At 35.7% G+C, this 27760-nt stretch overlaps 1 protein-coding gene and 1 long non-coding RNA gene across 3 annotated transcripts; both read right to left on the bottom strand.

Annotated features, from left to right (window-relative positions):
* Positions 1 to 27412, bottom strand: LOC132899365 (uncharacterized). 2 transcript variants are annotated; one of them, XR_009656682.1, is made up of 3 exons: positions 27295 to 27412; positions 18295 to 18363; positions 1 to 796 (listed from the first exon to the last, which is right to left on the bottom strand). It is a non-coding gene; the product is annotated as an uncharacterized LOC132899365 (long non-coding RNA). The 2 variants fall into 2 exon arrangements; XR_009656683.1 differs by lacking the exon at positions 27295 to 27412 and adding an exon at positions 20035 to 20279.
* Positions 20499 to 22671, bottom strand: sox2 (SRY-box transcription factor 2). Its single transcript, XM_060941167.1, has one exon. It carries the CDS (start codon positions 22379 to 22381, stop codon positions 21383 to 21385), a length of 999 nt encoding a protein of 332 aa, XP_060797150.1. The 5' UTR covers positions 22382 to 22671; the 3' UTR covers positions 20499 to 21382.
* Positions 27413 to 27760: the final 348 nt, after the last annotated feature.

A 27760-nucleotide genomic window follows, 5' to 3' on the forward strand; every position in this document is an offset into this window, starting at 1 on the left:
AGCAATTTTTTTTGCATAAATGGAGAATGTTTTGAGCTCATTAATGTGAAATAAAATCAATCATTGTGTGTTCCACTTATACCGTAGGAGCTAACATTAGATCCATAAATAGCTAACATGAGTAAGCTTTTGACTGGGTGACTTTTTTGGCCAAAAAGTTTGACTTTTTGGAAAGAAACATTAAACAATAGTGAAAATGTCAGCCATGTGGAAAGGATTAAATCAAAACTGTGCTTTTTTTTAAAAAAATACTACTAATTATACCTGAGACGTAGCTGGAGCTCATGTAGCTTTAAAGTCATATTTATTCAGCAGCTCAGTCACTTTCACCTTCACCCTGGAGTCAGCGTGGTGTGATTATGAGGTGTGTGTTAATGGCCAAAATGTGAGCTAAGCGTCAGGTAAACACACCTACACACACTGCTAATATCCTGCTGTAATAGCAGTATGAACATGTTCGTGGCTAACAAAGGTTACACAAGCAAAAGAGTTCATATGGAGTTCATATTAATTAACCATGCTCCTTATCATAGTCCTGTCCCTTTCAATAACCATAACCATTCAGAATTTTACAGACAGAAACATATTAGCTGCACACAGATGCAGTAACTAACACATTCACACTGCTCGTCCTGATTTTTGTTGATTGACAGCTGTCCATGTGTCAACAAGGTGCGGAACTCAGGATCCACTTGATCATCCAATCACGAATTTGATCACATTACCAACATCTTTTTAGTGATTTGACAGGATGCAGGAAACTGAGGACAAAGTGTGAGCCCTTGATCTGAAGAACCTGTGAAGTAAAAACATTGATCAGAACAAGAATCCAATATTGTAGAAATAACACAAAATGCACCAGTATTACACAGGAACCCCGTAAATGTAATTAAAAAAAATAACAACATGAAATTAAAAATTGTAGAGTTTCAAGCCTGTCAGAAAAAAGAAAGGAACGTAGGCAATTTACTGTATACAACTTTCTGAAATACAACTTCAGGAAAAATAAAACAAACAAATCTAATACTTCATGGTGCCAAGGATTGTGTATGTGTTCTGTACCTACATTTTAATAACTTAAATTTTGTTTTAAATTGTGTTTTTTTATTTGTTTCCTTTTAAATTGAGTGCTTTTTTTTCTTTTTGCTGGAATGTAACTGTGATTGATTCTCTGTTATTAAAAGAAAAATAAAAAGAGCATAAACTCCTCTCTCTAGAAGATGTCAGGAAACTTAATGTTACAGTTTTACCTCTGACTGTTACAAAGCACTGATACTGGAGACTCCTTCCATAAATGTTAAATAAATACATTTCACCTTACAGAAAACTTGTATCCCATCCATCGATCCATTATCTGTAGCCGCTTATCCTGTCCTACAGGGTCACAGGCAAGCTGGAGCCTATCCCAGCTGACTATGGGTGAGAGGCGAGGTACACCTTGGACAAATCACCAGGTCATCACAGGGCTGAAAACTTATATATAATAGTATCATATACTATATTATATAGACATGAGTGTTTTACTGGAAATACGCCACTCATATTTTTCATACGAACTACATGCAGGACATGGAGAACCAAAACCGTGACATAAATCTCTATATGTGACTCATGAGGAAATTGAGGAATTGTTTTGATAAATCTGGGTACTTTTTGTTCGTGAATGTGTCTATATAATAAAAAGAACATCTCATGTTGGCTTGACGATATTAAGTTTAGCTTCTTAGGTTGAAAAACTCGCATTTTTCATACGAAATACATTATGGATATGAGTGACATTTAAATAATATTGGCTGGTGTTGAGTGGTATATTAGACATATTCCACTCAGCTAGCATGATACTGAATGAGTCAAAGATGAGTTCAATATCATGCTAGCTGAATGGAATATATCTGATATACTACCAAAAAAGCCAGCCAATATTATTATTATTATACATACACATTCCTTTCAAGTGTTCAAAACATCTTTCTCTTTCAAAATTCTCTCAAAATCTTCCATATTTAACAAAGCAAACTTGGCAGCCATGTTTAATTGTCACAGTTGCTCGCTAGCGCAGAAGTTTTAGGTCTCCAACATGTGGTCATGTTGTCTTGACAATCATGCAATATCATAAACCATATTCAACGCTCATTCTCCATTGGGTAGAGTGACGTAATACATGTAGTATAAGTGATATGCTAACAATACTGCATGCTATCGAACCAAATGAATGAAACCCACTAGAAGGGAATAAAATAAATATTTGTATTTTTTTCCCGGTCTGGTTTCCATCAAATCGTGCACTCTGATTGGCTCGCGAGTGGTCCGGAATCCTACAATACAGACCCCGGTTACAGATCTTTGGCGACTCGCTACTATGTTCACAACAACAACAAACATGGTAGCAATTTTTTGCCAACATTTATTTTCGCATTTCTCAGTATAATAGCATTAATTTTATAGCATGAATAGCGATAATGACAGTGTTCACAGCGAAAGCAAGTTTTACTACCCTGATGAAGATGAAATAAAAGAAAACTTTTCAGGAGAAAGCCGAAAACCTGTAACTGTTGCTAACGCCGAGCAAAAACATGGCTGAATCCTGAATGACTCAATTTTGTATAAATAGAGGACTACATAGGTGGCAAAATGTAGTTTTTTTCCTGCCATGGAAGTGCACTTGTATACCGAGGAGGAAGCAATTTGCATTACAGCCGTGAATGAGGATTCAAAATCCCGACTCACCTTGGCTTTGTTTTCCCTTTTGCGCACTCTCATTTTCTGTTAGAATTTGGTAAAGAAAAAAATAAATATATTATTTACCAGCTTAACTCTTTACCCCTTAAAGCAGTTGCTACAGCCACCCTTGTGAACCCTTTAGAATTTTCTATATTTCTGCATAACTATGACCCAAAACATCCTCAGATTTTCACACAAGTCCTAAAAGTAGATAAAGAGAACCCAGTTAAACAAATTAGACAAAAATATGATACTTGGTCATTTATTGATTGAGGAAAATGATCCAATATTACATATCTGTGACTGGCAAAAGTATGTGAACTTCTAGGATTAGCAGTTAATTTGAAGGTGAAATTAGAGTCCGGTGTTTTCAATCAATTGGATGACAAATCAGGTGTGAGTGGGCACCCTGTTTTATTTAAAGAACAGGGATCTATCAAAGTCTGATCTTCACAACACATGTTTGTGGAAGTGTATCATGGCACGAGCAAAGGAGATTTCTGAGGACCTCAGAAAAAGCGTTGTTGATGCTCATCAGGCTGGAAAAGGTTACAAAACCATCTCTAAAAAGTTTGGACTCCACCAATCCACAGTCAGACAGATTGTGTACAAATGGAGGAAATTCAAGACCATTGTTACCCTCCCCAGGAGTGGTTGACCAACAAAGATCACTCCAAGAGCAAGGCGTGTAATAGTTGGTGAGGTCACAAAGGACCCCAGGGTAACTTCTAAGCAACTGAAGGCCTCTCTCACATTGGCTAATGTTAATGTTCATGAGTCCACCATCAGGAGAACACTGAACAACAATGGTGTGCATGAAAGGGTTGCAAGGAGAAAGCCACTGCTCTCCAAAAAAACTTGCTGCTTGTCTGCAGTTTGCTAAAGATCGCATGGAAAAGCCAGAATGCTATTGGAAAAATGTTTTGTGGATGGCTGAGCCCAAAATTGAACAATTTGGTTTAAATGAGAAGCGTTAAGTTTGGAGAAAGGAAAACACTGCATTCCAGTATAACAACCTTATCCCATCTGTGAAACATGGTGGTGGTAGTATCGTGTTTTGGGCCTGTTTTGCTGCATCTGGGCCAGGACGGCTTGCCATCATTGATGGAGCAATGAATTCTGAATTTTACCAGGGAATTCTAAAGGAAAATGTCAGGACATCTGTCCACGAACTGAATTTCAAGAGAAGGTGGGTCATGCAGCAAGACAACGACCCTAAGCACACAAGTCGTTCTACCAAAGAATGGTTAAAGAAGAATAAAGTTCATGTTTTGGAATGGCCAAGTCAAAGTCCTGACCTTAATCCAATCAAAATGTTGTGGAAGGACCTGAAGCGAGCAGTTCATGTGAGGAAACCCACCAACATCCCAGAGTTGAAGCTGTTCTGTACGGAGGAACGGGCTAAAATTCCTCCAAGCCAGTGTGCAGGACTGATCAACAGACACCGGAAACATTTAGTTGCAGTTATTGCTGCACAAGGGGGTCACACCAGATACTGAAAGCAAAGGTTCACATACTTTTGCCACTCACAGATATGTAATATTGGATCATTTTCCTCAATAAATAAATGACCAAGTATAATATTTTTGTCTCATTTGTTTAACTGGGTTCTCTTTATCTACTTTTAGGACTTGTGTGAAAATCTGAGGATGTTTTATGCCATATTTTTGCAGAAATATAGAAAATTCTAAAGGGTTCACAAACTTTTAAGCACCACTGTATGTATATACTGTTCACCCTGAGAACATATTTACAAGAAAAAAAGTCTAAAGACAAGGTTTTGACAAGGTTTTAGACAAGGCATCATATGTCGTCATTATGGGATATACACAGGGTTGTCATATGTCGTCATTTAGGGATATACACAGGGTCATCATATGTCGTCATTAAGGGATAAAGAGTTAAGGTCGGTCCATATAGTGAAATAACCGTGACTTCGGCCTTGAAAATACTGACCTCGGTCCAGAGGCCTCGGTCAGTATTTTCAAGACCTCGGTCACGGTATTTCATGATACGGACCTCCCAGCTGGTAAATAATATATATTTATTCCATCAGAAAAGTGTTCTGTATGTGTAATAATTCCTGATATTTCACTCCGATGACGTCACTCCATGTGTTTTCCTGCTGACTAGACGTGTATTGTCAAAATGGCAAACTGGTTCAAAATTAAAATTATTTTGATTAATTTGTGGGGTGGGGGGGTGTTTTGTTTTGTTTTTGTGGATGTGTCCATATAATATAAAGAACATTACACAGTGGCATGAAGACGTGAAGTTTATCTTCTCGTGTTGAAAAATATATCACTCGTTTGCTTTGCTCACTCATGATATATCCATTCACCACTCAAAGATAAACTTCATATCTTTGCACAACCGTGTAATATCCTCTATATATTATACTATTATATGTATACTATAATAGATTATATTAAACATATCAATAATAAATAACATTTTTTATTATAACACTAATCCTGCAACCAAACATCAGAAAATCAAACCCCAACCCTCATAGAGCACTTGAATTTTTTTTCTTCCTTTTTTGCACTAAAACCTGCATTTCTCTTCTCTTGAGCTTCTTAATCCCCCCTGAGTTCTTCAGCTGCACTTCTTTTCCTGGCCATTCGAAACTTTAATAAACTTTTAATGACCACTTCTAGAACACACCCCATAGTTGAAGAGCTGTTCAGCTCTATCCTGGGTACTTATCTTTCATGCTCCCTCTCTCTCTCTCTCTCTCTCTCTCTCTCTTTCTGTCCTGCAAATCTGTAAATCTGTAAATCTGTCATGGCCGGCTAAACCGTCGCTCAGGTTGTGAGCTCAGGCTTCGCTCGACAGGGTCACGGGGTTAAAATCGATTTCACAGGCCACCTGGAGAGCTGGGGTTGCAAACTGACTTGAAAAATTTCACTCAGAGCAGGACACGTCCACCCCTGTCGTTCCCGAACCCCCGCCCAATCCACGCTCCCACCCCCCTGATGCTGAAACATCCCGGGCTGAGCAGAAGCTGGCACTCGCTGACCTCTTCAAACTTTACACTGAATTGTTCTGGCAGTTTCCAGGGTGACGGGGTGCTTCGAGCTGATCCTTCTTACCCTCAAAAAGGATACGACAGCTCACTACGGGCAGTGATGCAAATGTGGTGACTCAGTTTTACCACAAATGAACAACGGGGGAAAAGAATTAACTCACGAGTTTAAAAAAGAATAAGTATAATCTGCTTTTTAGTTGCATTCATGCAAATGTGCTTTTGTAAAAACCTTTAAAAAGTACAAAGAAAAAAGAGGATTTTTTAAAAAACCATATTAATGAATTAACCGATTTTTTTATCTTGTTTAACTTACTATATGATACTACTGGATGGTTATTTTAATGAAATGAAATTAATGAACAAGCAAATCTGTTTGATTCATAATATCATGACTCAAAAGACTAAAGTAAACAAATACATCAATTAATATTTCTACTATAAAAAAGATACCACCTTCCTTTAATTAGAGTTAGACTATAACAGTGACACCCTGATACTGAGTTATATCAATTAAGAATAAACATAAATTAATATATATTTCCACTGTAACCATAATCAAGCAAATGACTGCCACTATGTATTTGTTCAATAATTAGAGAGAGAGAGAGAGAGAGAGAGAGAGAGAGAGAGAGAGAGAGAGAGTCAATGTTTTATTTCTCTTATACCACATCAGTGTGGCAACTATTCAAATTTTCTATTTATTAAAAGATTGCCATGTCATACTTTTTATCCATTTAGGGTTACATTCCATGCTGTGGAATGTCCTTGAAAAAAAAAAGATTGCTCAGTTCGTACTTATAACAGCTATAAACCTATACTTTTATTTTAATTTTCAAGTCATTTTTAAGTTAATTTTTTTGAAAAAACAGCATGTCATGTTTGAAACCACAAAAAAGTGTAAACTCTTCTGTCCTGAAGGTGTTATAAAATGTAAAGTTACAGCTTTATGTCAGATGGTAATGAAGCACTGACACTGGAGACTTCTTTCATCGATATTAGAATAATGTAGGAATAATGACATGAGGTACATAACCTTGTCTAAAAGGTTTGACATTTGGCATATCAAGAAGCATAAAAGAAACATTTCAATCCATTACAAAACGACAGTAAGTACAAAGATGGTTATTTGGTAGATATATAGACAAGGAATTTAGGTAAAGTGCAACATATTAAGAAAGTTTTTTGTACTTTCTTGTTTTTACAAAACAACTCCAGTATATTTATTTCAGAATTGCATTGAGTATATACAGGGTGTTTAAAAAAATTTATATTATTTGAAATAAAAAATATCCCAGAAACTACATAGTCTAGACAAATGAAACTGAACAGGCTTAATAGTGAGAAATATAAGATTTATTGCTCAAAATTTAAATGAGAAATTCAAAGGTCTGTGGATTCCATGAACGATTTCATAAATGTTCAATATACGTGCCGCCTGAGACACAGCACTCTAACACATAAAACGCCTTCTCTTTTCCAGTGAATGGCATTTCTATACCTAAAAAAAATAAAAACAAAAAACATTAAACATAAAACTTTGACCTGTTTCCACATATGCTGTGAAAATTTGAGGTCAATTGAACGAGAATTGGTAAAGTTATTAGATTGTGAAATGATATCAAATTTTTTTAAACACCCTGTATAACTGACAGATATTTCTCAGGATTCTTCATCCAATACAACATAAATTTAAAAAAGTACAAATATTGACTACAGTGTTTTCTGTCTCTGCCACATGTTCCGACATGAACCTGATCCAGATCCTGTGGAACTCCTGAAAGAGTGAATTATATATGAGGTTTGAAAGGTCTGACGTGTGAAAACAGTGAGAGCATGTGTTCACTGATTAACTGTCATGTCTTTTTTCACTCACACATTCTCTGTAACATCATATCACTTCATCTTCCAGAGACATGAGTACAGCTGAGACGTATGTTTCTTGATATATCTTTTAGACCAGTTACTACTGGATTCTAATTGGTCAGAAGGGGTTGATCCATTTTCTACGACAGCAGCTTTGACAATAGTAGTTCAGCTTCAAATCACAGGTTTATATTAAGGCTCTTATTGTCCCCTCGGCATATAATACAGGGGGATATAGCTATCGCTGTGTCTGTCTGTCCATCCGTATGTAAACATTTTAGTTTCTGGAGCATAACTCAAAAACTATTAGGAATTTTTTCACGAAACCTGACATTTATGTTAAGTGACTAGCAAAGTTGTAGCTTTTGACATGTTGGGATTTCTGTGATCTTTATTTTTTCCGTATTTCCATGCCAACCAATTCAACTTAGGAAAATTTGGAGTGGCGTTTCATGTGGGGGCCGGGGGGATATGTTATCTCCTGATGGACTCTTGTTCTAATATGTTATCATTTCTATATTAACATCTCATTCACAGGCACTTGTACAGCAGGCTCTCTGCATAAACATTTTTTTTTTTAATCGTTGATATGGTGCAGCTTTCTGGAAGGAGAAATATATGTTATTTACCAGCTAGGAGGTTTGTATCGTGAAATACTGTGACCGAGGTCTTGAAAGTACTGACCGAGGCCCTCTGGGCCGAGGTCAGTATTGAAGGCCGAGGTCACGGTATTTCACCATACGGACCGACCTTAAGCTGGTAAATAATATATTAATTTTTTTCTTTACCAAATTCTAAGAGAAAACGAGAGCGCCCGAAAGGGAAAACCGAACCGAGCCGAGGCACCATTTTGAATCCTCATTCACGGCTGTAATGCAAATTGCTTCCTCCTCAGTATACAAGTGCACTTCCATCGCAGGAAAAAAATTACATTTTGCCTCCTGTAGTCCCCTATTTATACAAAACTGAGTCATTCAGGATTCAGCCATGTTTTTTGCTTGGCGTTAGCAACAGTTAGAGGTTTTTAGCTTTCTCCTGAAACGTTTTATTTTATTTCTTCTTCCTCAGGGTAGTAAAACTCACTTTTGCTGTGAACACTGTCGTTATCATTATCCATGCTGTAAAATTAATGCTATTCTCCTGAGAAATGCTGGCAAAAATTTATAAGATTTTTGATAATCTTATAAATAAATCTCATAAAAAAGGTAAATGTTGACAAAAAATACTACTATGTTTGTTGTTGTTGTGAATGGGCGAGTCGCCAGAGGTCCATAACCAGGGTCCGTAACTGGGGTCCGTATCATAGGATACGGACCCGCTCACCAGCCAATCAGAGCGCAGGATTTGATGGAAACTGGACCGCGAAAAAAATAAATGTGTTTAACATTTATGGAAGGAGTCTCTAGTGTCAGAGTTCTGTAACAGTCAGAGGTAAAGCTGTAGCTTTACGTTTTCTGACATCTTCAGGACAAAGATGTTTACACTTTCTGTTGTTTCTTGGTAACAAAAGTAAAACGGCACATTTTTATGCTTCAAGAGAAAGAAAAAAAAGAGAGCCTGCTAATCTATTAAAGCTGCAATAACATAAGTGAGAACAGGAACTACACTCTAAAAAATAATGGGGCCAGTACTGGTTCTTCAGGGCAATGCCATAGAAGAACCTTTTTTCAGGGCTTCAAAGAACCGTTCATGCAACAGTTCTTTAAAGAACCATTTAAACCATTTGTTTGAGCAGTGAAGACAGATTTGTGTAAACATAGCCTATGTGCATTGACCAGTAAATGGTAAGAGAATGCCAGGCTCTGAAGAACCATTTCCAATGTGAAGAACCTTTCGCATAATGTAATGGTTCATCACAGAGTTTTGACTCTCTGTGGAATCATCCAGAGATTTGAAGAACCACTGAAGCACCTTTATTTTTTAGAGTGTAACTTGTTTCATTGACTTTCCTCAAAAAGAAATAAATAATCAACTTTGTAGTGGTAACAGTAATTCACCCAAGCCTCGCTTTGTGCATTATTGGAAGCTATAATAGTGATATAATATGTAATAAGCGCTAAATATAATGCACTATTTTATCAATGTATAAATGCTTTATAAGCAGTGCTTTTCAGAACTAATTACACTGATGTGTATCATGCTTTATAAATGTATTAGAACCTGATATGAATGCATTCCTAAGTCATTACAGATATGTAGAAAGTTTCACCATGATTTTATAATTCACCAAGAACCAACTTAGATTTCCTGCTTTTGGGGTATTTGAAATAAAATCAACCTGAAATTTAACCAAAACTCTAAAACAACATTCAGAATGTTCCAAATCAAGTGTACACAGATGCTTGTGTGCGTTTGCATGTCCTCGTGTTCTTGTTTTTCCACAGTTCAGGACATTATGCGACAGTCCAGCGGTAACACACCTGATTCAGTGATCAGCAGGTGTGTCCAAGCAGGAAAAATCAGCAACCCGTGCTGGACTCCACACAGTCGGACAAACTGGCCTTAATGGCGCTCCTTGTGCTCAGGGATGCTAATGGGTGAGACAGTGAAATCTCATCCTGAGAGTGGATTCGCTTTTCGTCAGACGGAGATGTCCTTTTGGCTGAGGGGACACAATGACGGAGCTCTGATCTCCGCGATAGGGAGATGGCCAGCTGATTAAAATGCTTTGCTTGTTTCCACTCGGTCATTCGATCAGCGTGTGAACTCTTATTTACAATCAAATGCAGTGACCTCAGAAGGCGACGGGGCTGCTACGTATGCTAATGCTTTAGCAAGCTTGGCTCAGGCTTACACGGCTATTACTCAGTTCCTTTACACGATTAGATGACGGAATTAGCAAAAATAATGATCAGCTTAGAAAGAAAGATCAAAGAAAGTTCAGTTTCCTGGAGGTTGCCTCAGAAATGTTCTTTTTTAGTCAAGTTCAAATGGAAAAAGCACTTCAATAAATGGCATATGTGAAAATATCTTAAATATAGTATTTGTTTGTCCACAGTTCAGGACATTTTGTGACAGTCCAGCACCTGATTCAGTGATCAGATCTATCCTATATTGAGTTTTTTCTGGTTATATGAAACCAAATACGTGATTATTAAACCAATTTCTAGACATTTCTTATTCGTTTCAGTCTCGAAATATTCTGTTTTAAGCTTTTATTGAAAAGTTAAAGTGATTAAAAGCCTCTGTCAACACGCTGAATAATCTCATATTTGATTTACAATAATCTCATAAAAATATATTAGATAGGTATTAGATAGATTTGCTAATATTCAAGGTATTTTCCCTTGCTGTCATTTTTGCAGTGAAGTGCAAAAAAAAATCTAATGTGTGCAGTTAAAAAAAAGAGACCTTTATCATTCTGTCTACACCTGACACTACATTCTGTGACAACATGAAGCATGTTAATGTGGTATTTCATGCTATTTAGCATGTGTGTTGCCATGTGAGCGTTGATTAGCCTCACAGGCTTTTCTAGATACGAGGTGAAGAAGCTTTTGAACAGTTTTAAACACTTGTTACTGATTCACCTGCTTCTCTTTCAGAGTAATGACTCACTTTTCATTGTGTGTCAAACACGAAACATTGTTGATACTCCACCCATTTTAGAACTTCTTAATCGCTAAACAGTTCATAAGTGGTTGTATAAAGTTATTTATAAGTACAATGATGACATCATAGATTTACAATTTTAACGGGAATACATGATTATATGGTAATGATACACAATCCAATGTTCGAGAAAGATCTTGCTGAGAAATCAGTGTACAGATTCTCAAGCACCATTTTCCAGAACTTTCTATGCTGCTTAAGTCCTATTCGGAGGGGATTAGTTTTACATGAGGAGGTGGGGTTTATTACTGGCCTATCTTAGGAATTCATTTCTTTCTAAATTTGTTCCAGCATATTTTTATTGTATGTGTGTATGCATACAGCAGAAGGATTGCACTGTATTTTACCTTCTATAAAATGACTAATAGAAATAACTCCAGGTAAATACTGTCTATATCCTGTTTGAACTGACGTTTCAGTAAGGATTCTGTGCCGAATATCCTGTAGATAAAAGCTTTTGAGCTTTTTTTTCAGTACAAAGACACTCCAGGAAATGTCCACTCTTTCTGTCATCTTGCACCAAAACCACTGAAAGTTTAAAATATAAAATAATAACATAACTGAAGTTATTTTGAAGTACATTTTTTAAAGTAAATTGCTAAGTTTCTTAGCAATCAACCACATCCCTAACAACAAGGTAAACAATCCAACCAATGTATTTGTATTTAAACGAAGTGTGTGTTGTGAAGACACACCCATCTCTGTGATTTACGCCCTTATCCTATATGAATCAATAGAAATTACTACAGACATTCTCCATAACAACACTGAACACACATGCAGGTACTTTAATGTTTGTCTACTGTCACTAGTTTATTTTTTTAAAAGCAGAAAAAAGAGTATAGAAGAGAGAATAAATTAATTACAAGGGTTTGAGAAGTTCAACAGGGATTTTCCTCCTTTTTTAATATATTGATCAAAATAAAGTACCAGTCAAAAGTTTGGACACACCTTCTAATTCAATGGTTTTTTTTCTTTATTTTTATTAATTAAAAGTCACTTCATGTCCTAAAGTAATGATGGATGTCGTTTATCTTTACTTAGTTGAGCGGTTCTTGACATAATATGGATTACTACAGTTGTGGATGGAATAGGGCTATTTACTGTATGTTTATTATTTCCTATTTACTGTTTCATCTCAAAAACTTTAAGAAGGCAAGAAATTGCAGTAATTAACTTTTGACGACACACCTGTTAATTGAAAAGCATTCCAGGTGACTCCCTCATGAAGCTGGTTAAGATAATGCCAATAGTATGTAAAGGATCATCAAGGTAAACGCTGGCTACTTTGAATAATCTAAAATATCAAACGTATTTGGGCTTTTTAACACTTTTTTGTTTACCACATAATTCCATATATGTTCCGGATGTTATTTCATAGTTTTGATGTCTTCAGTATTGTAGAAAATAGTCAAAATACAGAAAAACCAATACATGAGTAGGGGTGTACAAACTTTTGACTGGTACTGTATATATCAATAAAAATGACAGGATATCAATCACAGATTGTGAAATACATAAATGCATGAAATTAGAAACATGTCTAAAAGCTGTACTGCTAAAGAATATATTTAACATATTTAACCTAAACATTTTAAACTCGACAGTCTGGTTTGTTTTCATGTCACAGTTAAACAGAAGGTTAAATATGAGTCAATTGTTCCACCTTATAAACCTAGAGTTTATTCATTTAGAAGCATATGTAAAACAGAATTGAAAATTAAACGCTAGTGTGTTGAGATATACACTTAAAGAATGTCTTTATGGCATAAAGGAATGAGAAATGAGATCTCCTCTCCCGAACTGTTTACTGACAAATTCAGCAAGATAAAAAACTAAATCGATATAAAAACAAAATCAAATGAATATAAACTCATCTGTAACAGCTGTTCATAACAATGTGCGGTCTCTGAAGGAATCTGAACGCAACTCTGACAGAGCTGAACCCCGTGAAAAGAGCCCACAGGCTTCCAGTTAATAAATGATGGGCTAATAGTGTTAATTGTGGATTACTATTATCATTTAAAGTAGCGCAACCCAGGCGCTTATAAGGCCATTAATCAACATACATGTTAATTAACATATTAAAGTCATTAATCAGCATGGAGTGGCGGACATCAGGAGGAGAACCAATATGGATTTGAGAACGAGAGCGAGACCATAAATATCTCATAAATTTCCAATAAATTTCTCATAACATTCACTGATGAATCCCTGAGGATGAATTAACGACTACAGCGTTTATAGACGTCCAGCTGAGGATCGACCCAGACTGCAAAATTTCTCTCTTTATTTATTTAACATAATGTTATTATAAAAGACAAACATCCAATCAGAGACACGGAGATTTTAAACAAAATAAAATATCTAAAGTTCATCTGTGTGCTAAAGAAGAGTTAAACTCTCACAAGTGTTTTATTAAATGATAAATTATGAATTAATTTATTTAATTATAGTTTCTCACCCTAAAACACAAAATGTCTAAGTATAATGCATATAGATGTAGACAGCTGAGTTTTACACAAAACAAACAAATAAATGAAAATAGAGCATTGATAACTATAAATATTATAATAATTACTGTAATTGTATATTACAAGTTTTATATATATAAAATCAAAAGTAGAGTAATACTATTATAATATAATTATGAGTATTTGTATTAATAATACTTAATATAAACAGTGACATTGCACAGTGCATTGCATTAATAAATTTTATTTGTATATTATATGTACTTTCAGTCTGGATTCGGCAGTGTCTGATAAAACCTTTAGCATTTGTCTGTTTGTTTGCTTGTTTGCTTGTTTGTTTGTTTGTTTGTTGTGGGGGACAACTTCTTGTCCTTTCATTATTATTTCAGTGATAAACAATTTTGTCGATTCATCTTTGAATAATAAAATACTTGATTTAATCATTAAACACTCATTTTATTATTGCAAAATGATCCATTAATATTTCGTTTTATTATAATTTACAGTTTCAAAGATTCTGTCAGTTATTTGTCCCAAATCCGGTACAACCTTCAGCATCAATGTCTATTCCAATATTTGTTTTTTAGTGCCATTGCAGTGAGACTTTATATCAGTCTACATTATGATATCATAGACAAAAAGTCATGATTTAGTGATGACGTTTTTATTTTATTTTCTTTTATAATAGAATGTTATTTCATTTGCCACCCCAATACACTATAATACACAATAATACACAATATGTGAATTATTCCGAATAAAAGCAGTGATTAGTAATAATCCAGAATAATCAAGAAAATTCAGTGGCATTTTTGGTCCTTTTGTGAAGCTCAGTTATAATACTAATGACTTGAGTTTGGAATAGTTTGTATGTTTTTCTTTCAAATTACAGACTGTAATTTGTGTGTGTGTGTGTGTGTGTGTGTGTGTGTGTGTGTGTGTGTGTGTGTGTGTGTGTGTGTGTGTGCGCGCATTGGTATTACTTTTATCTGCATCATTGCATTTAAATATAAAGCTCTGAGAACTGAGTGATATATTTGTGCTGCAAATCTTATTCCAAATGGTACTTAATACTTAGATTAGATTAGATTAGATTAGATTAGATTAGATTAGATTAGATTAGATTAGATTAGATTAGATTAGATTAGATTAGGGCCAACGTTATTGTCATTGTGCAAAGTCCAGGTACAAAGCCAGTGAAAAGCAGGACAGGGTTGAGGATGGTGTGCTTACTGATTAAAGACTTATGTTACAGTCGCAATACTAAATCAATAAATTAACTTTACACTGACCACAATTCCTTTCATTTGCCAGTTATTAAAACTTTATCATTATTATGTTATTTGCTGAAGTCAGAAATCGATAAAAGGACAAATGGATTATTTTAAGTTCAAGAAGTTCAGTTCCATTTGCTCATTAATCAATAATACATTAATCAATAAAATGTGATGAGGAAAATTATTTCTTTCTTCTGTATTATTACATTAATGTTCAAGTTTCAGTTCTCAAAATCTTATAATCATAATTTATTCTGAGATCTGCATTGATAATAATGATTGCTTTAGAGTTTGAAAACAGTAAAACTACATCAATCTGCATTATATTATATACATTTATTATGTTTTAGATCGTTGTTATTATTATAATAATAATACAAAAATTTCTTCATAACCTTCAGTAGCAACATTTTTTTGGAGGGACAAAGACTTTACTTGAAGCTCAATTCTGTCACATTTACCCCAACCCCCTAACACACACACACACACACACACACACATACACACACACGCACGCACGCACGCACACACACAGCTCAGTTTATCTCCCCCCTCAGCTCCATTAAAAGCTCGATGTGCATCTCTGTGTGAAACACCCCTCACTGACTGAACTGCTGCATCAAAGCGCGTTATTGTTCCCACAGCAGTGTGTGTGTGTGTGTGTGTGTGTGTGTGTGTGTGTGTGTGTGTGTGTGTGTGTGTGTGTGTGTGTGTGTGTGTGTGTGGAAATGCAGGAAAACACTTGTTCCTCCTATGATAGTGAGCATGAATCATTTTAGACGGAAAATCTCGCATATGAGAGAACAAAACTTCTCTCTCTCTCTCTCTCTCTCTCTCTCACACACACACACACACACACACACACACACACACACACACACACACACACACACACACACAAAGAGACTCTGAGAAACATGCACTAAAGTTTATGTAAGTCAGCAAAACTCAGTGTTGTTCAGACTCACCAAAAAATGGATTCAGTCGAAAAATAAACGTTTCTGACAACATGACTATTAAACTATAATCACAGAATTACAACAGTTTATTTATTCCTATACAACTTATTTTATGTTATTATATTAACTTATTTTAATTCTTGGTTAAATAACAAGGGATTAGTGTGTTAAATTATAATTTGAGCTTTAACGAGCTCAATATTTTACTTTTTATTGAAAAAATCACATTATTTTATAATCAGACCTCAACTTCTTTGAATATATGAAAATAAAACAACAGTATGTTCTGTCTGATTTACAGGAAGTAAATGGTGACACAGATTTTGATAATAACAAAAAAACTGATGCTGGAAAAAGTAAATAAAGTTGTTTTGCTGCTCACTTTCACTGAAAAACTCCTGAAATCTGGAAGTAATCTGATCTGTATTGTTGTGTGTGTGAACAGAAAGGAAAGCGTTTTGACCTGATTAAATAATAAAGAGATGCAGATTTCCACTGTGATGAAGGGAATTAAAGTGGAGAGGTAGAGGAGGTGTGTGTGTGTGTGTGTGTGTGTGTGTGTGTGTGTGTGTGTGTGTGTGTGTGTGTGTGTGTGTGTGTGATATACACTGGATTGCCATGATGCCCTTTCTATCACATGAATGAGAAAACAAAACACATAAAGGATTTGTGTGCTTTAATATGTTGTGATGATGACATGGGTTGAAGAAATTAGAACAAAGGTGAACCGATAGATAAATAAATAATGGGGGAGGGACAAATAAAGAAATTAAAGACAGTAATTAGCAAAAAAAAAGAGATACCCAAATTTACATCAAAAATTGAATCACAAACAGAAACTTGCATCAAGAGTAAGATTGAAGAGTAAACTAACTAACTAACTAACTAACTAACTAACTAACTAACTAACTAACTAATTAACTAACTAACATTTTACACTCATCTCTGGAAGGTCTCGATGTAATATTTAATTTTAAAAATGTTAGGGGTTTTTTAATCAGTACATTTCACGTTTTTACACTGTCTCCATTTAATCATTGTATCAATATTTTTCATTTGGGAAAATATGAGAAATCTTATCTTAATCTACGATTAAGATCATCAATTCAGTAGCTGTCATGATTAACACACACACACACACACACACACACACACACACACACACACACACACACACACACACACACACACACACACACACACAGTGCATTTTGGAGATCCCAAAATCTATCCATTCAAGCTCACTGAATAATATCCATACCCCCCCCCCACACACACACACTAATTACCCTCACTAACCAGAATAAGCTCCCAAATCTATCCACCCTCTCCACCCAACTAGCTACCCCCTCACCCCCACTTTCTGCCCTTCACCCCACTAACCACCTTCAACCCACACCGATTCTCATCACTAGCAACCCGGTCAACCCGCAATCATCACTAACCTTAACCCCGCTAGCTGCCCCTCCCACCACATCAACTGCCCCTCGCCCCAGAGGGGCAGGTAGAAGGAGGAGGGAAAATCATTAGCCTAGTTTCTCAAGTTGCTTCCCTCCTTTTTCTTATACACACATTATGCGCGTGCACACACACACACACACACACACACACACACACACACACACACACACACACACACACACACACACACCCCAGACTGTCAGAAACAGTAAACAACAATATTACAAAACAACAAAAGCAAAATATGAAACAATTTCCTCAATTGTTTTAAGGGAGCAAAACAAAGGCAAGAAACAGAGCTACTGCAATAATAATAATAATAATAATAATAATAATAATAATAATAATAATAATAATAATAATAATAATGTCTTATTTTAACCGAGTTTACTGCAGAGCAGAGTTCAGTGAGAAAATAAAGGTAACAAACTATGTCCTTATTGTTCTTTTTAAATGAAATAAATAATAAACATGTGATTTAATGATTTTTAAAGACTTATATTTCATCTAAATTCAGTGAAATTTTTTGAAAAATTCAATAGAATATTTCTTGCATGCTAAATAAACTAAATCAGTTTACTTTCTTCGATAAACGTGGACAAAAGCAGATGTGTTTACATCTCAACATTTGAAAAGGACCTAGAAAAAAGGGCGGAATTAAATCGTATTAAAATGCTACGACGCTAAGCCCCGCCCCCAATAGCATCCTGCGCAACTTTTCAACCATGGCACTAAACATTTTTGCGCAACTTTTCAACCATGATCACAATGCCTCTAAAATCTCACCACACACCACAAAAACAGGCCTCTTCTGTTTTACTTTTTTTTTTAAACAGTATCACATGCCACTGAGAAAAAGCCATGATGAGGTATTTCAGTAAAAGGCGCGCGCTCACCACCTGTTGCAGGTAAATCAGCTGCAGTGCCGTTTCTGCATCCGGGGCTTTTCGAGACTCTAGCGTGACCTGCAGAACAAACACACACACACGCACAATATTACAATGTAATCTATACACTTGTCGACAAGAGTGTTTTGAAAATGCGTTCAGGTCAATATATATATATATATATATATATATATATATATATATATATATATATATATATATATATATATATATATATATATATGATAAAAATTTAGGACTCGATTTATGATGATCTATTTTAAATATATTGTACGGCTAGAGCTTGCATTTGCTTAAATATCAAGACGGTTTTATTTTTTTAGTTAGTCATATTATACTTCTCTGACCACAAAGGGGGAAAAGACAAAACAGTGCAACATGTGCAAAGATTCAGCAGGTTCACAGAAGCGTATTATAGATATTGCTGGATTTTGTACATATTATGTCAATATCAACATCTTAAATAAATACCAAATTATAATCTAAGGCACGCTTTTAACATCAAATCCTCAATATCCTTTAATTTCTGGTGGATTTGTGGTGTTTGGATAAATAATGAATTGTCGGCTTTAACATCGCGCATGAAGAAAGAAGCCTCGTCAAATATTCATTTAGCGCTGTGTGTGTGTGTGTGTGTGTGTGTGTGTGTGTGTGTGTGTGTGTGTGTGTGTGTGTGTGTGTGTGTGTGTGTGTGTGAGGGAGAGAGAGAGAGAGAGAGAGAGCTTCACCTCCTCTGACAGTGCGAAATAAAATCCACTGAGAAAACACCAGTGACACACCGTTCATAATAATAATAATAATAATAATTATTATTATTATTATTATTATTATTATTGTTGTTGTTGTTGTTGAGTTTTTACATATGTGCTTTTTTAAATAATTTAAAATCTTGGGATTATTATTATTATTATTATCATCATCAATATTACTGAAGTTCACTTCAGAAAGGAGAAGCAAAATGTTATGATTCAAAATTAAATCTATGTATTTTTGTAAGTGGTCCTATTTTGGAAAACTATAATATTCATATAATAGGGTTTTCCCCCCATATTTTAAACAGTGCACTCTGAGATTTCAAGTTTCAGTCTCTTGAAGAGAAAATTTGAAGAACACTGAAATTAAATTGTCTACACTCACATTCTGAACATTTTTCACAAATTGTACATTATTAATGAATATCAGTTTTACACTTCGGCATTTTTACTCTTTTGATGTTCTGACATCGCAGCACACACTTTAAAAAATAAACCATTAAATTAGCCAATAAACACGCAAACATTTTTACACACATTATTATCAATATCTATATTAATTTTATAACTACTGCCAAAACATCATTATTATAGAGGTTACAAAACTGTATATGGCACAGAATGTTTAACCTGAGTTCAAGTTTATGTCATTAAAAATAACACAAATTATTATTATTATTATTATTATTATTATTATTATTATTATTAATTTCAATTAGAGGAAACATGTCTATTTTAAAGATGGCTTACAAAATCAACCCACTCAGAATTCTATAAAATTATGATTATTAATATTATCATTATTAATTTGGTTGACTTTCTGCAGGTGCAAAAAGAATCTGATTAATAATAATGATCGGGAATTTGTTTTAATCAAAGCAAATCAAAGCAACAACATTTCCAGTGCATATATTGTCAAGTTTTAAATCAGAAAGTGGTTATAGAAATGTTCAATTAACAGAAAATGAGCTTCTACCTGGTCTCGCGCCTCTTCAATATTTTCTATTCTTCGAAAAAACTTTTAAGCGTTGCACTGACTCTCACAGTCCTTAAACAAGATAAAAACAAAAATAGTGTAAGAGAAAAAGTTACGTTTCCATCTGAGCTTGAGCACAAGCAGTCAGTTCACAAACGCGCGCGCACCAACACACGAGCTGAAAGAGGGATTTGGTGAAATAAATACTTACTGTCAGTGTGCTGCAGTCAAGAGTTTGCACAAAACTTGCTCATTAGACAATAAAACAAATCGATGTTAATAAATAAACACAGTAAATATCTGATTCGTTTTTCCCTTTCTTGTGAAGTTTAGTGTTAAAGCTTTTTTTTTTTTAAATGACTGTCAGGTTTAAGTAATAGTAGGTTTAAGTATATAATGGACAGTAGATGAGAAAATCAAACATGACAACTTAAAAAGAGAAATCAAATCAAAACCCGAAACAATTTCAAATATCCAAATTTCAAAAATTTATTCATTTCAAACTGCATATTGAAAAAACTCAGCTGAAATTGTAACTGTTATGTCGCTATTAGTTCAGATATGTACATGTCGCGTGTTTGGCTTCTGCCTACAGGCCACAATTCTTTAAAATACAACTACGGAATTTTTTTTTTTTAAAAATAAAAACTCACAGTAAAATATACAGAAAATTTACAAAACCATGAGAAAATAAAGAACACAAACTTTAGAGCTCTAACAGATGGAGGGTTGGAGATTAAACAAAAAGATATAAATTAACGTGTTTATCATCTGAAACTAAATTAAAATGGTTTAGTAATATTTAACCCTCAAGGTGAAACATTTTGACCTGCTCTTCCACTTTTTCCTGTTTTTTTTTTTTTTGCACAGTTTGGAGCATGATAAGTGTCAATTCTGTCATTATCTTCCTTAATAAAAAACTTCTTTACTGTAGTTTATACAAACATTACAACTGATTGTTATGTTTCTTTGATAAATACTGTACAAAAGTTGATTGCAATAATAAAACATTTGATTGATTATTATCCCTTTCCCCCGAGCCCACTCACACACTGCCCATTTTCCATTTCCATAAAAAAACTCATAGATTTTAATTAAAAAAAAAACTTCCTTGGTGTTCCTACCGTTTCTTCTTTAAAAAGAAAGAAAGAAAGAAAGAAAGAAAGAAAGAAAGAAAGAAAGAAAGAAAGGCTTGTGTTCTTTTTTCCTTGAGTCCTTTACAAGTTTCCCTCACCAAGAAAAAAAAATTCTGTACAAAAAATAATAATAATAAAATAAAATTAATATAGTCCAGTCTAGAGGAGTCCAGTTTGATAGAAAAAAAAAGAAAAACAAAAAAGTAGTTCATTTACATGTGCGATAACGGGATGGTGCCGTTAATCGTGGTGGCGTGTACAGGTGCGCTCTGGTAGTGCTGCGACAGGTGCAGTCTGCTCTGACCCGTCTGCTCAGCCACTTCCGCCCCGGGCAGATACATGCTGATCATGTCCCGCAGGTCCCCGGTTTGGCACGAGGGCGGCGGCGGTGCGTGTGCAGGTGCGGGCGCTGCGGCGGCTCTGACGTGCGACGCGGACGTTACAGCGGGTGGACTCGAGCTGGACTCGGATTTCACAGCTGAGCCCATGGAGCTGAGCTGAGGGTAAGACGACATGCTGTACGTGGGCGAGCCGTTCATGTAGGTCTGCGCGCTCGTCATGGAGCCGTACGGCTGCAGCGCGCTCATGTCGTAGCGGTGAACGTGGTGCTGCTGTTGCTGCTGCTGCATGGGACTCGCCGCCGCCGCGTAGCCCAACTGCTCCTGCATCATGCCGTAGCCTCCGTTGCTCCAGCAGCCGTTCATATGCGCGTACGCGTCCATCCTCTGATTGACCCCGAGGTTGACGCCGAGGCCGCCGAGGCCCGAGCCCACGCCAGCGCCCATGCTGTTACCGCCCAGGTTTCCGCCGCCGCCGCCGCCCGGTGCCAGGAGTCCGCCGGGCAACGCGTACTTGTCCTTCTTCATGAGTGTCTTGGTCTTCCGCCGCGGTCGGTACTTGTAGTCCGGGTGCTCCTTCATGTGCAGAGCGCGCAGCCGCTTGGCCTCGTCAATGAACGGCCGCTTCTCAGACTCGGACAGCAGCTTCCACTCAGCGCCCAGCCTCTTACTGATCTCTGAGTTGTGCATCTTCGGGTTCTCTTGCGCCATTTTCCGCCGCTGACCGCGGGACCACACCATGAACGCGTTCATGGGCCTCTTTACGCGCTCTGGACTGTTCTTCTGTCCCGGTGTGCCGCCTCCGGTGTTCCCGGTGCCGGTGTTATTACCCCCGGGATTGGGTTTCAACTCGGTCTCCATCATGTTGTACATTTAAAACGCCGGTTTGAGGGGAAACTCTTCCTCGACCGACCAAACGAAAGTAAAAATAAAACAAAACAAGCAAGCAAACAAACAAACAAACAAACAAAAACACAAAGTTCCAACCTCTTTCGGGGTAAAAAAAAAAAAAATCACTCTCTTCTCTTTTGCTCCCAGTTTAAAAAAAAGTCCTCGCGCGCTCACAAAACTTCTTTCTGAGTCTTAAAGAAATCAAAACTCCTCCGTTTTCCCCTCTTCCGACACCACAAGCCTTGACAACTCCTGATACTTTTTGAACAAGTTAATAGACAACCATTCATGGAGCGACTGTCACAGCGAATATAAATGGGTTTCCACCTGGCCAATCACAGCGCGCCTGGGTGGGTTTGATTAGCATAAAGGGGCGGGGCTACTCTGCTACTCGGCAGTGAGGCAGACACAGCACGAACTCGCCAAAGAGTTGAATCAAAACATTTTAGTGAAAATCTGCTGAAAACTTGGAATTGCGACGACATTAATCTGGTTTTATATCAGGAAATTGTGTATATTATCAGGTTTGACATTTTAGGGATCTGTTTTAGTCTAGTACAACTATTTTTTTCCCTAGTTGTTTTCACAAAAGAGACTTTTAGACGTTTTATTCTACGTGTATCAAAGTTGTAAGTAAAGTGCTTACTTATGACGCTGCTACTAAAATACAAAGTTTTTCAAAGAAGACGCTAAGAAGCAATCTTCAAGCTAATCTTCATCACCTACAGCCTAACATAATCGCTAAGGGAGATCCCTGCATTGCATGGGCATGCATACAGTATATATATATATATATATATATATATATATATATATATATATATATATATATATATATATATATGGACTGTTATCTCAGTTTTGTATTTGCACTGATTTTCTTATTTTGTGCGCCTGAATGCACTTGAATCGACTCTGATATCAATCATCACAAACTTTTTTTTTTTTTTGCTGTTTTGGATGGTGTCACTACATCAGGCAGGACAAAAAGGAAGAAGAAGAAGAAGAAGAGTACTGACTAATGACTTGCATGCAGTCTAGAAGGATCTGTGTGTGTGTCTGTGTGTTTTATCTGATTTATCCATAAACAAAGTAGAAACATTAAAGTAAATTAATTAAAGAAAGACAGAGAAAATAGTTCATGCTTTTTCAAACCCCAAAACTTCAAGATGCTAAACTAAATAGTCTAAGTGAAGGACAGGATGTTACACACCAGGTGCACTTACTTTTGGGCACTACTCGCTATTTCAGACACTAATTGTAGCTACAGGGATTAATCTAACGTCAACCTAGGCCTATCAGATAGCATTATGTTGTTGCCTGTGTGTATACAGGCACTGCTTGATAAATAGTCAAACCTAAAATCATAAGAGGAAAATCTCAGTAAATCTAAGGGGAAATATTTCAACTTGCAAAACAGACTTACTGTTAAGAGACGCATGTGGAAGGAACTTTTAATTGGCAAAACGCTTCAACAGCGCCCTCTGCTGTGGGTTCACACATAAATCCAAATAATCTGCACATGCTTCCGTTCAAGTGTTTTTTTTTTCTGAGTACTGACTAATTCTGCATTGGTCATGGTAATGTTTTCCTGATCAAACACATTTGTACTTATTTTATTAACACACAACTACTCATCCAGATGATAAAGTGTGTGATATAGTTACTAAAAGAGTGAAGAAGCAGGACTGAAAGTGATGTGTGAGTCTGAGTCACATGACTAAAGATGTGTGAGTGCTGTTTAGAATAAAATGATTATTTAATGTTTATATTTAATTATGGACTACAATATTGCACTTTCAACTGTCCATGAAAGCCTCTCAGAAGCTGCTGTACCACTGTCTCTGGAAACAAATTTTTATTTATTTTAAAAAAAACCTCAGTTTGTGTATTATTATTATTATTACTTTTTTTACCCTACTGGAAGTTGCAAATACATTTTTATTGTACTTGACTGATGATAAACTATTCAATTCTAATACTATTGCCTAGTATAGCAAGTTAAGGATTTTTTTTTCAGCAGTAAAGAGGAAAAAAACATGAGTCTAAGGCAAAGAGGAAAAAAAACCTCTTATAATGCAGTATAACATTTCTCAAGTAGATTTAAAAAATAGGTATGTACAGTACTGTACAATAGTCTTAGGTGCCCTGATGTTTACTAAGTTTGCCTCATGTTTATTTTGTGACAGAAAAAAGGTTATCTGTCAGTAAAGATGATAGCATATTATGTAATACACCACAGTTCAGCGTGACAATCCAAGCCTCTAGAAGATCTGTGGCAGATTCTCCAAGATTCTTATACAAACATATGAGCCAGTTTCCTTATAAAACTACACAAAGTGAACCTGGGACTACTGATGCATTTTTAAAGACAAATGAGTTTGACTTTGTTTAGTTTATTACCTTTCACTGCTCTTTATAAAAGATTGTTAATGTAGAAAATGTTTTATTTCAATAATTTGAAGGCATCTTTCCTTTAAAAGTATTTTTACACATGCCTTAGACTTACACACACAAGTAATACACACACACACATACACACATATATATATATATATATATATATATATATATATATATATATATATATATATATGATTATTAAATCCTGTATTGTTGCCACATATACTGTGTGTGTGTGTGTGTGTGTGTGTGTGTGTGTGTGTGTGTGTGTGTGTGTGTGTGTGTGTTATACTGCATTATAAGAGGGAGACAGAGCATAACCAATCAAACATGCCATCACACACACACACACACACACACACACATATATATATATATATATATATATATATATATATATATATATATATATATATATATATATATATATATATATGATTATTAAATCCTGTATTGTTGCCACATATACTCTGTGTGTGTGTGTGTGTGTGTGTGTGTGTGTGTGTGTGTGTGTGTGTGATGGCATGTTTGATTGGTTATGCTCTCTCTCTCTCTCTCACTCTTATAATGCAGTATAACATACATACATACAGAGAGAGAGAGAGAGAGAGAGAGAGAGAGAGAGAGAGAGTCTCTAGACTACAGCAATGCACAAAGCCATTATGATTTAAATGTATATGATGCATGTCTAAATCCCCTCACACCCCACCCCCACCCCCCGACATTTTTCCTAATCTGCTTATGGAAATTTGATGCCCAGCAGGGAAACTGCATCACTTTTACAGTGTGTGCCCTTGTTAGCTGGAGTTTTACTAATTCACACACACACACACACACACACACACACACACACACACACACACACACACACACACACACACAGACACACACACACACACACCCTTGTTGACTCACCTTGAAGAGTTTATACATTATCAATATTACTTAACAGATTGAATAAGAAAAGCAATTAAAAATGAATTTAAAAAAATCAGAATTGTGTTGCAGCACAAAGGTCAGAAACAAGTCAAAATTACATCTATCTATCTATCTATCTATCTATCTATCTATCTATCTATCTATCTATCTATCTATCTATCTAACATGTAAAGCATTTTAACTATTTTAATCGAAACTAATGAAAAATATTTTAACACGTTAAAATAGTGTGTGTGTGTGTGTGTGTGTGTGTGTATTTCGAGATATTGAATTGTCCACTAGGGGTCGCGCTAACTGCAGATGAACCTCAGCAGTAAATATATTTCCATAAACTGGATTTAAACAAGACAAAAATACAAAGCAACCTTCTGTGATTATAAACATAAGATATAAAAATATATATTTATACAAATATAATAAATGTTAAATGGAATAGTGAAAGCAACATCAAATAAATTATAAAGGATTATCTATCACATTTATGTGGTTTAACGAGTAATGATTATGGACGCATTTTTAATGATCATTTACCATTTTTAGATAGAGAAGAAATGTTGTTAGTTCTCTAATTCTGTTCATATGAACTGAAGCGAACACAGTTAATATCCATCTACTCAAGAGCAGAAAAAAAAAGAAATAATGCTATCTGAACAATGCGGCTGGATCACAACGATGAAAAGCAATGATACAGTAATGACAAAACACCTCCAAATACGACATGCCCCTGAGTGAGACTGTATTTGATCTGCTCTTAGCTGTACTGTTAGCTAATGTACTGAATATGTTTAAAAAATTTAAAGTCTTATTTTTGTGACAAAAGCTTTGATCCTACAGACACTGAGTTCTGTTAGTGTATTACAGCGCACCCAGGATTTAATTGAAAACAGGAAGTTCGACGTATGTAAATCAATTAAATGAAGCCCCGCCTCCTGACACCTTAAGCGCCAATTAAAACTTGAGGTAGAACTTCAAACTTTTCAACTTTCTTTTACCTGTAAAACAGGGACTTAGAAAAAAGTATATATATATATATATATATATATATATATATATATATATATATATAGAGAGAGAGAGAGAGAGAGAGAGAGAGAGAGACTGTGCAGTTTAATTAGGCTTCACATTTATTTATTGTATCTTTATCTATGAACTTATTGCTATTTGTATTTATTTTTTTTTAAATAAAACTGACTATTTCTCACACACACACACACACACACACACACACACACACACACACACATATATATATATATATATAATTATTATTATTAGCCTATTAGAGCCATAGGATATTTATTATTATAGGCTAGAGATAATGAGAATTATGTCCACAGTATGAATGTCACACATGTAGTAATGGACTATAAGACAGAGGAAATGTTGTAGCAAACATCAGCAACTTTCCAAACTAAACAGAATGAAAGCAGCTCTGACATGAAGCCTGTATTAAACCCGCACATCAGTAAATTAAGCTATCTGTATATTGAGAAGTGTAGTAGCCTATGCGGTTTGTGAATTTAGCATATACATGTATAATTAGCATATTTTACCGTCAGCACAGAAGCTCCTACTCGGTTCAACATCCTGCACCGGGACCGCGGGGAATCCTGTGAGCTGTAGCCGCTCTCCGGTGCTCTTCTCCCGGCCAAGCCTCGCTCCGCTGCCCGCTCTCTCCTCTCCTCTCCTCTCCTCTCCTCTCTCTTTCTCTTTCTCTCTCTGCGCGCATCTGCAACGGGAAAAAGGCGTTTTATGTCCATACACAATCTGAAAAAAGGGGCAAGAATGCATCAAGAACAACAAAAAAGTCAGTTAGCTAGAGCAGCACTGCCACCCCCTCTCCTCCAAACATAATGAGAAGGAAATAAAAGCTTTATCTTCCTTTTTTTATTCGGCGGCCATTCAAAGATAATTTGAAGCCATTGTTTTCTGGCACAGATGGTTCTTTTATTTCTAATACAATAACACGCTTCCCTTTGTGTCTCTGAACCACAATATAAAAAAGCAGAAAATCTAAAG

This window comes from Neoarius graeffei, chromosome 15, assembly GCF_027579695.1.
Source record: "Neoarius graeffei isolate fNeoGra1 chromosome 15, fNeoGra1.pri, whole genome shotgun sequence".
Taxonomy (NCBI): domain Eukaryota; kingdom Metazoa; phylum Chordata; class Actinopteri; order Siluriformes; family Ariidae; genus Neoarius; species Neoarius graeffei.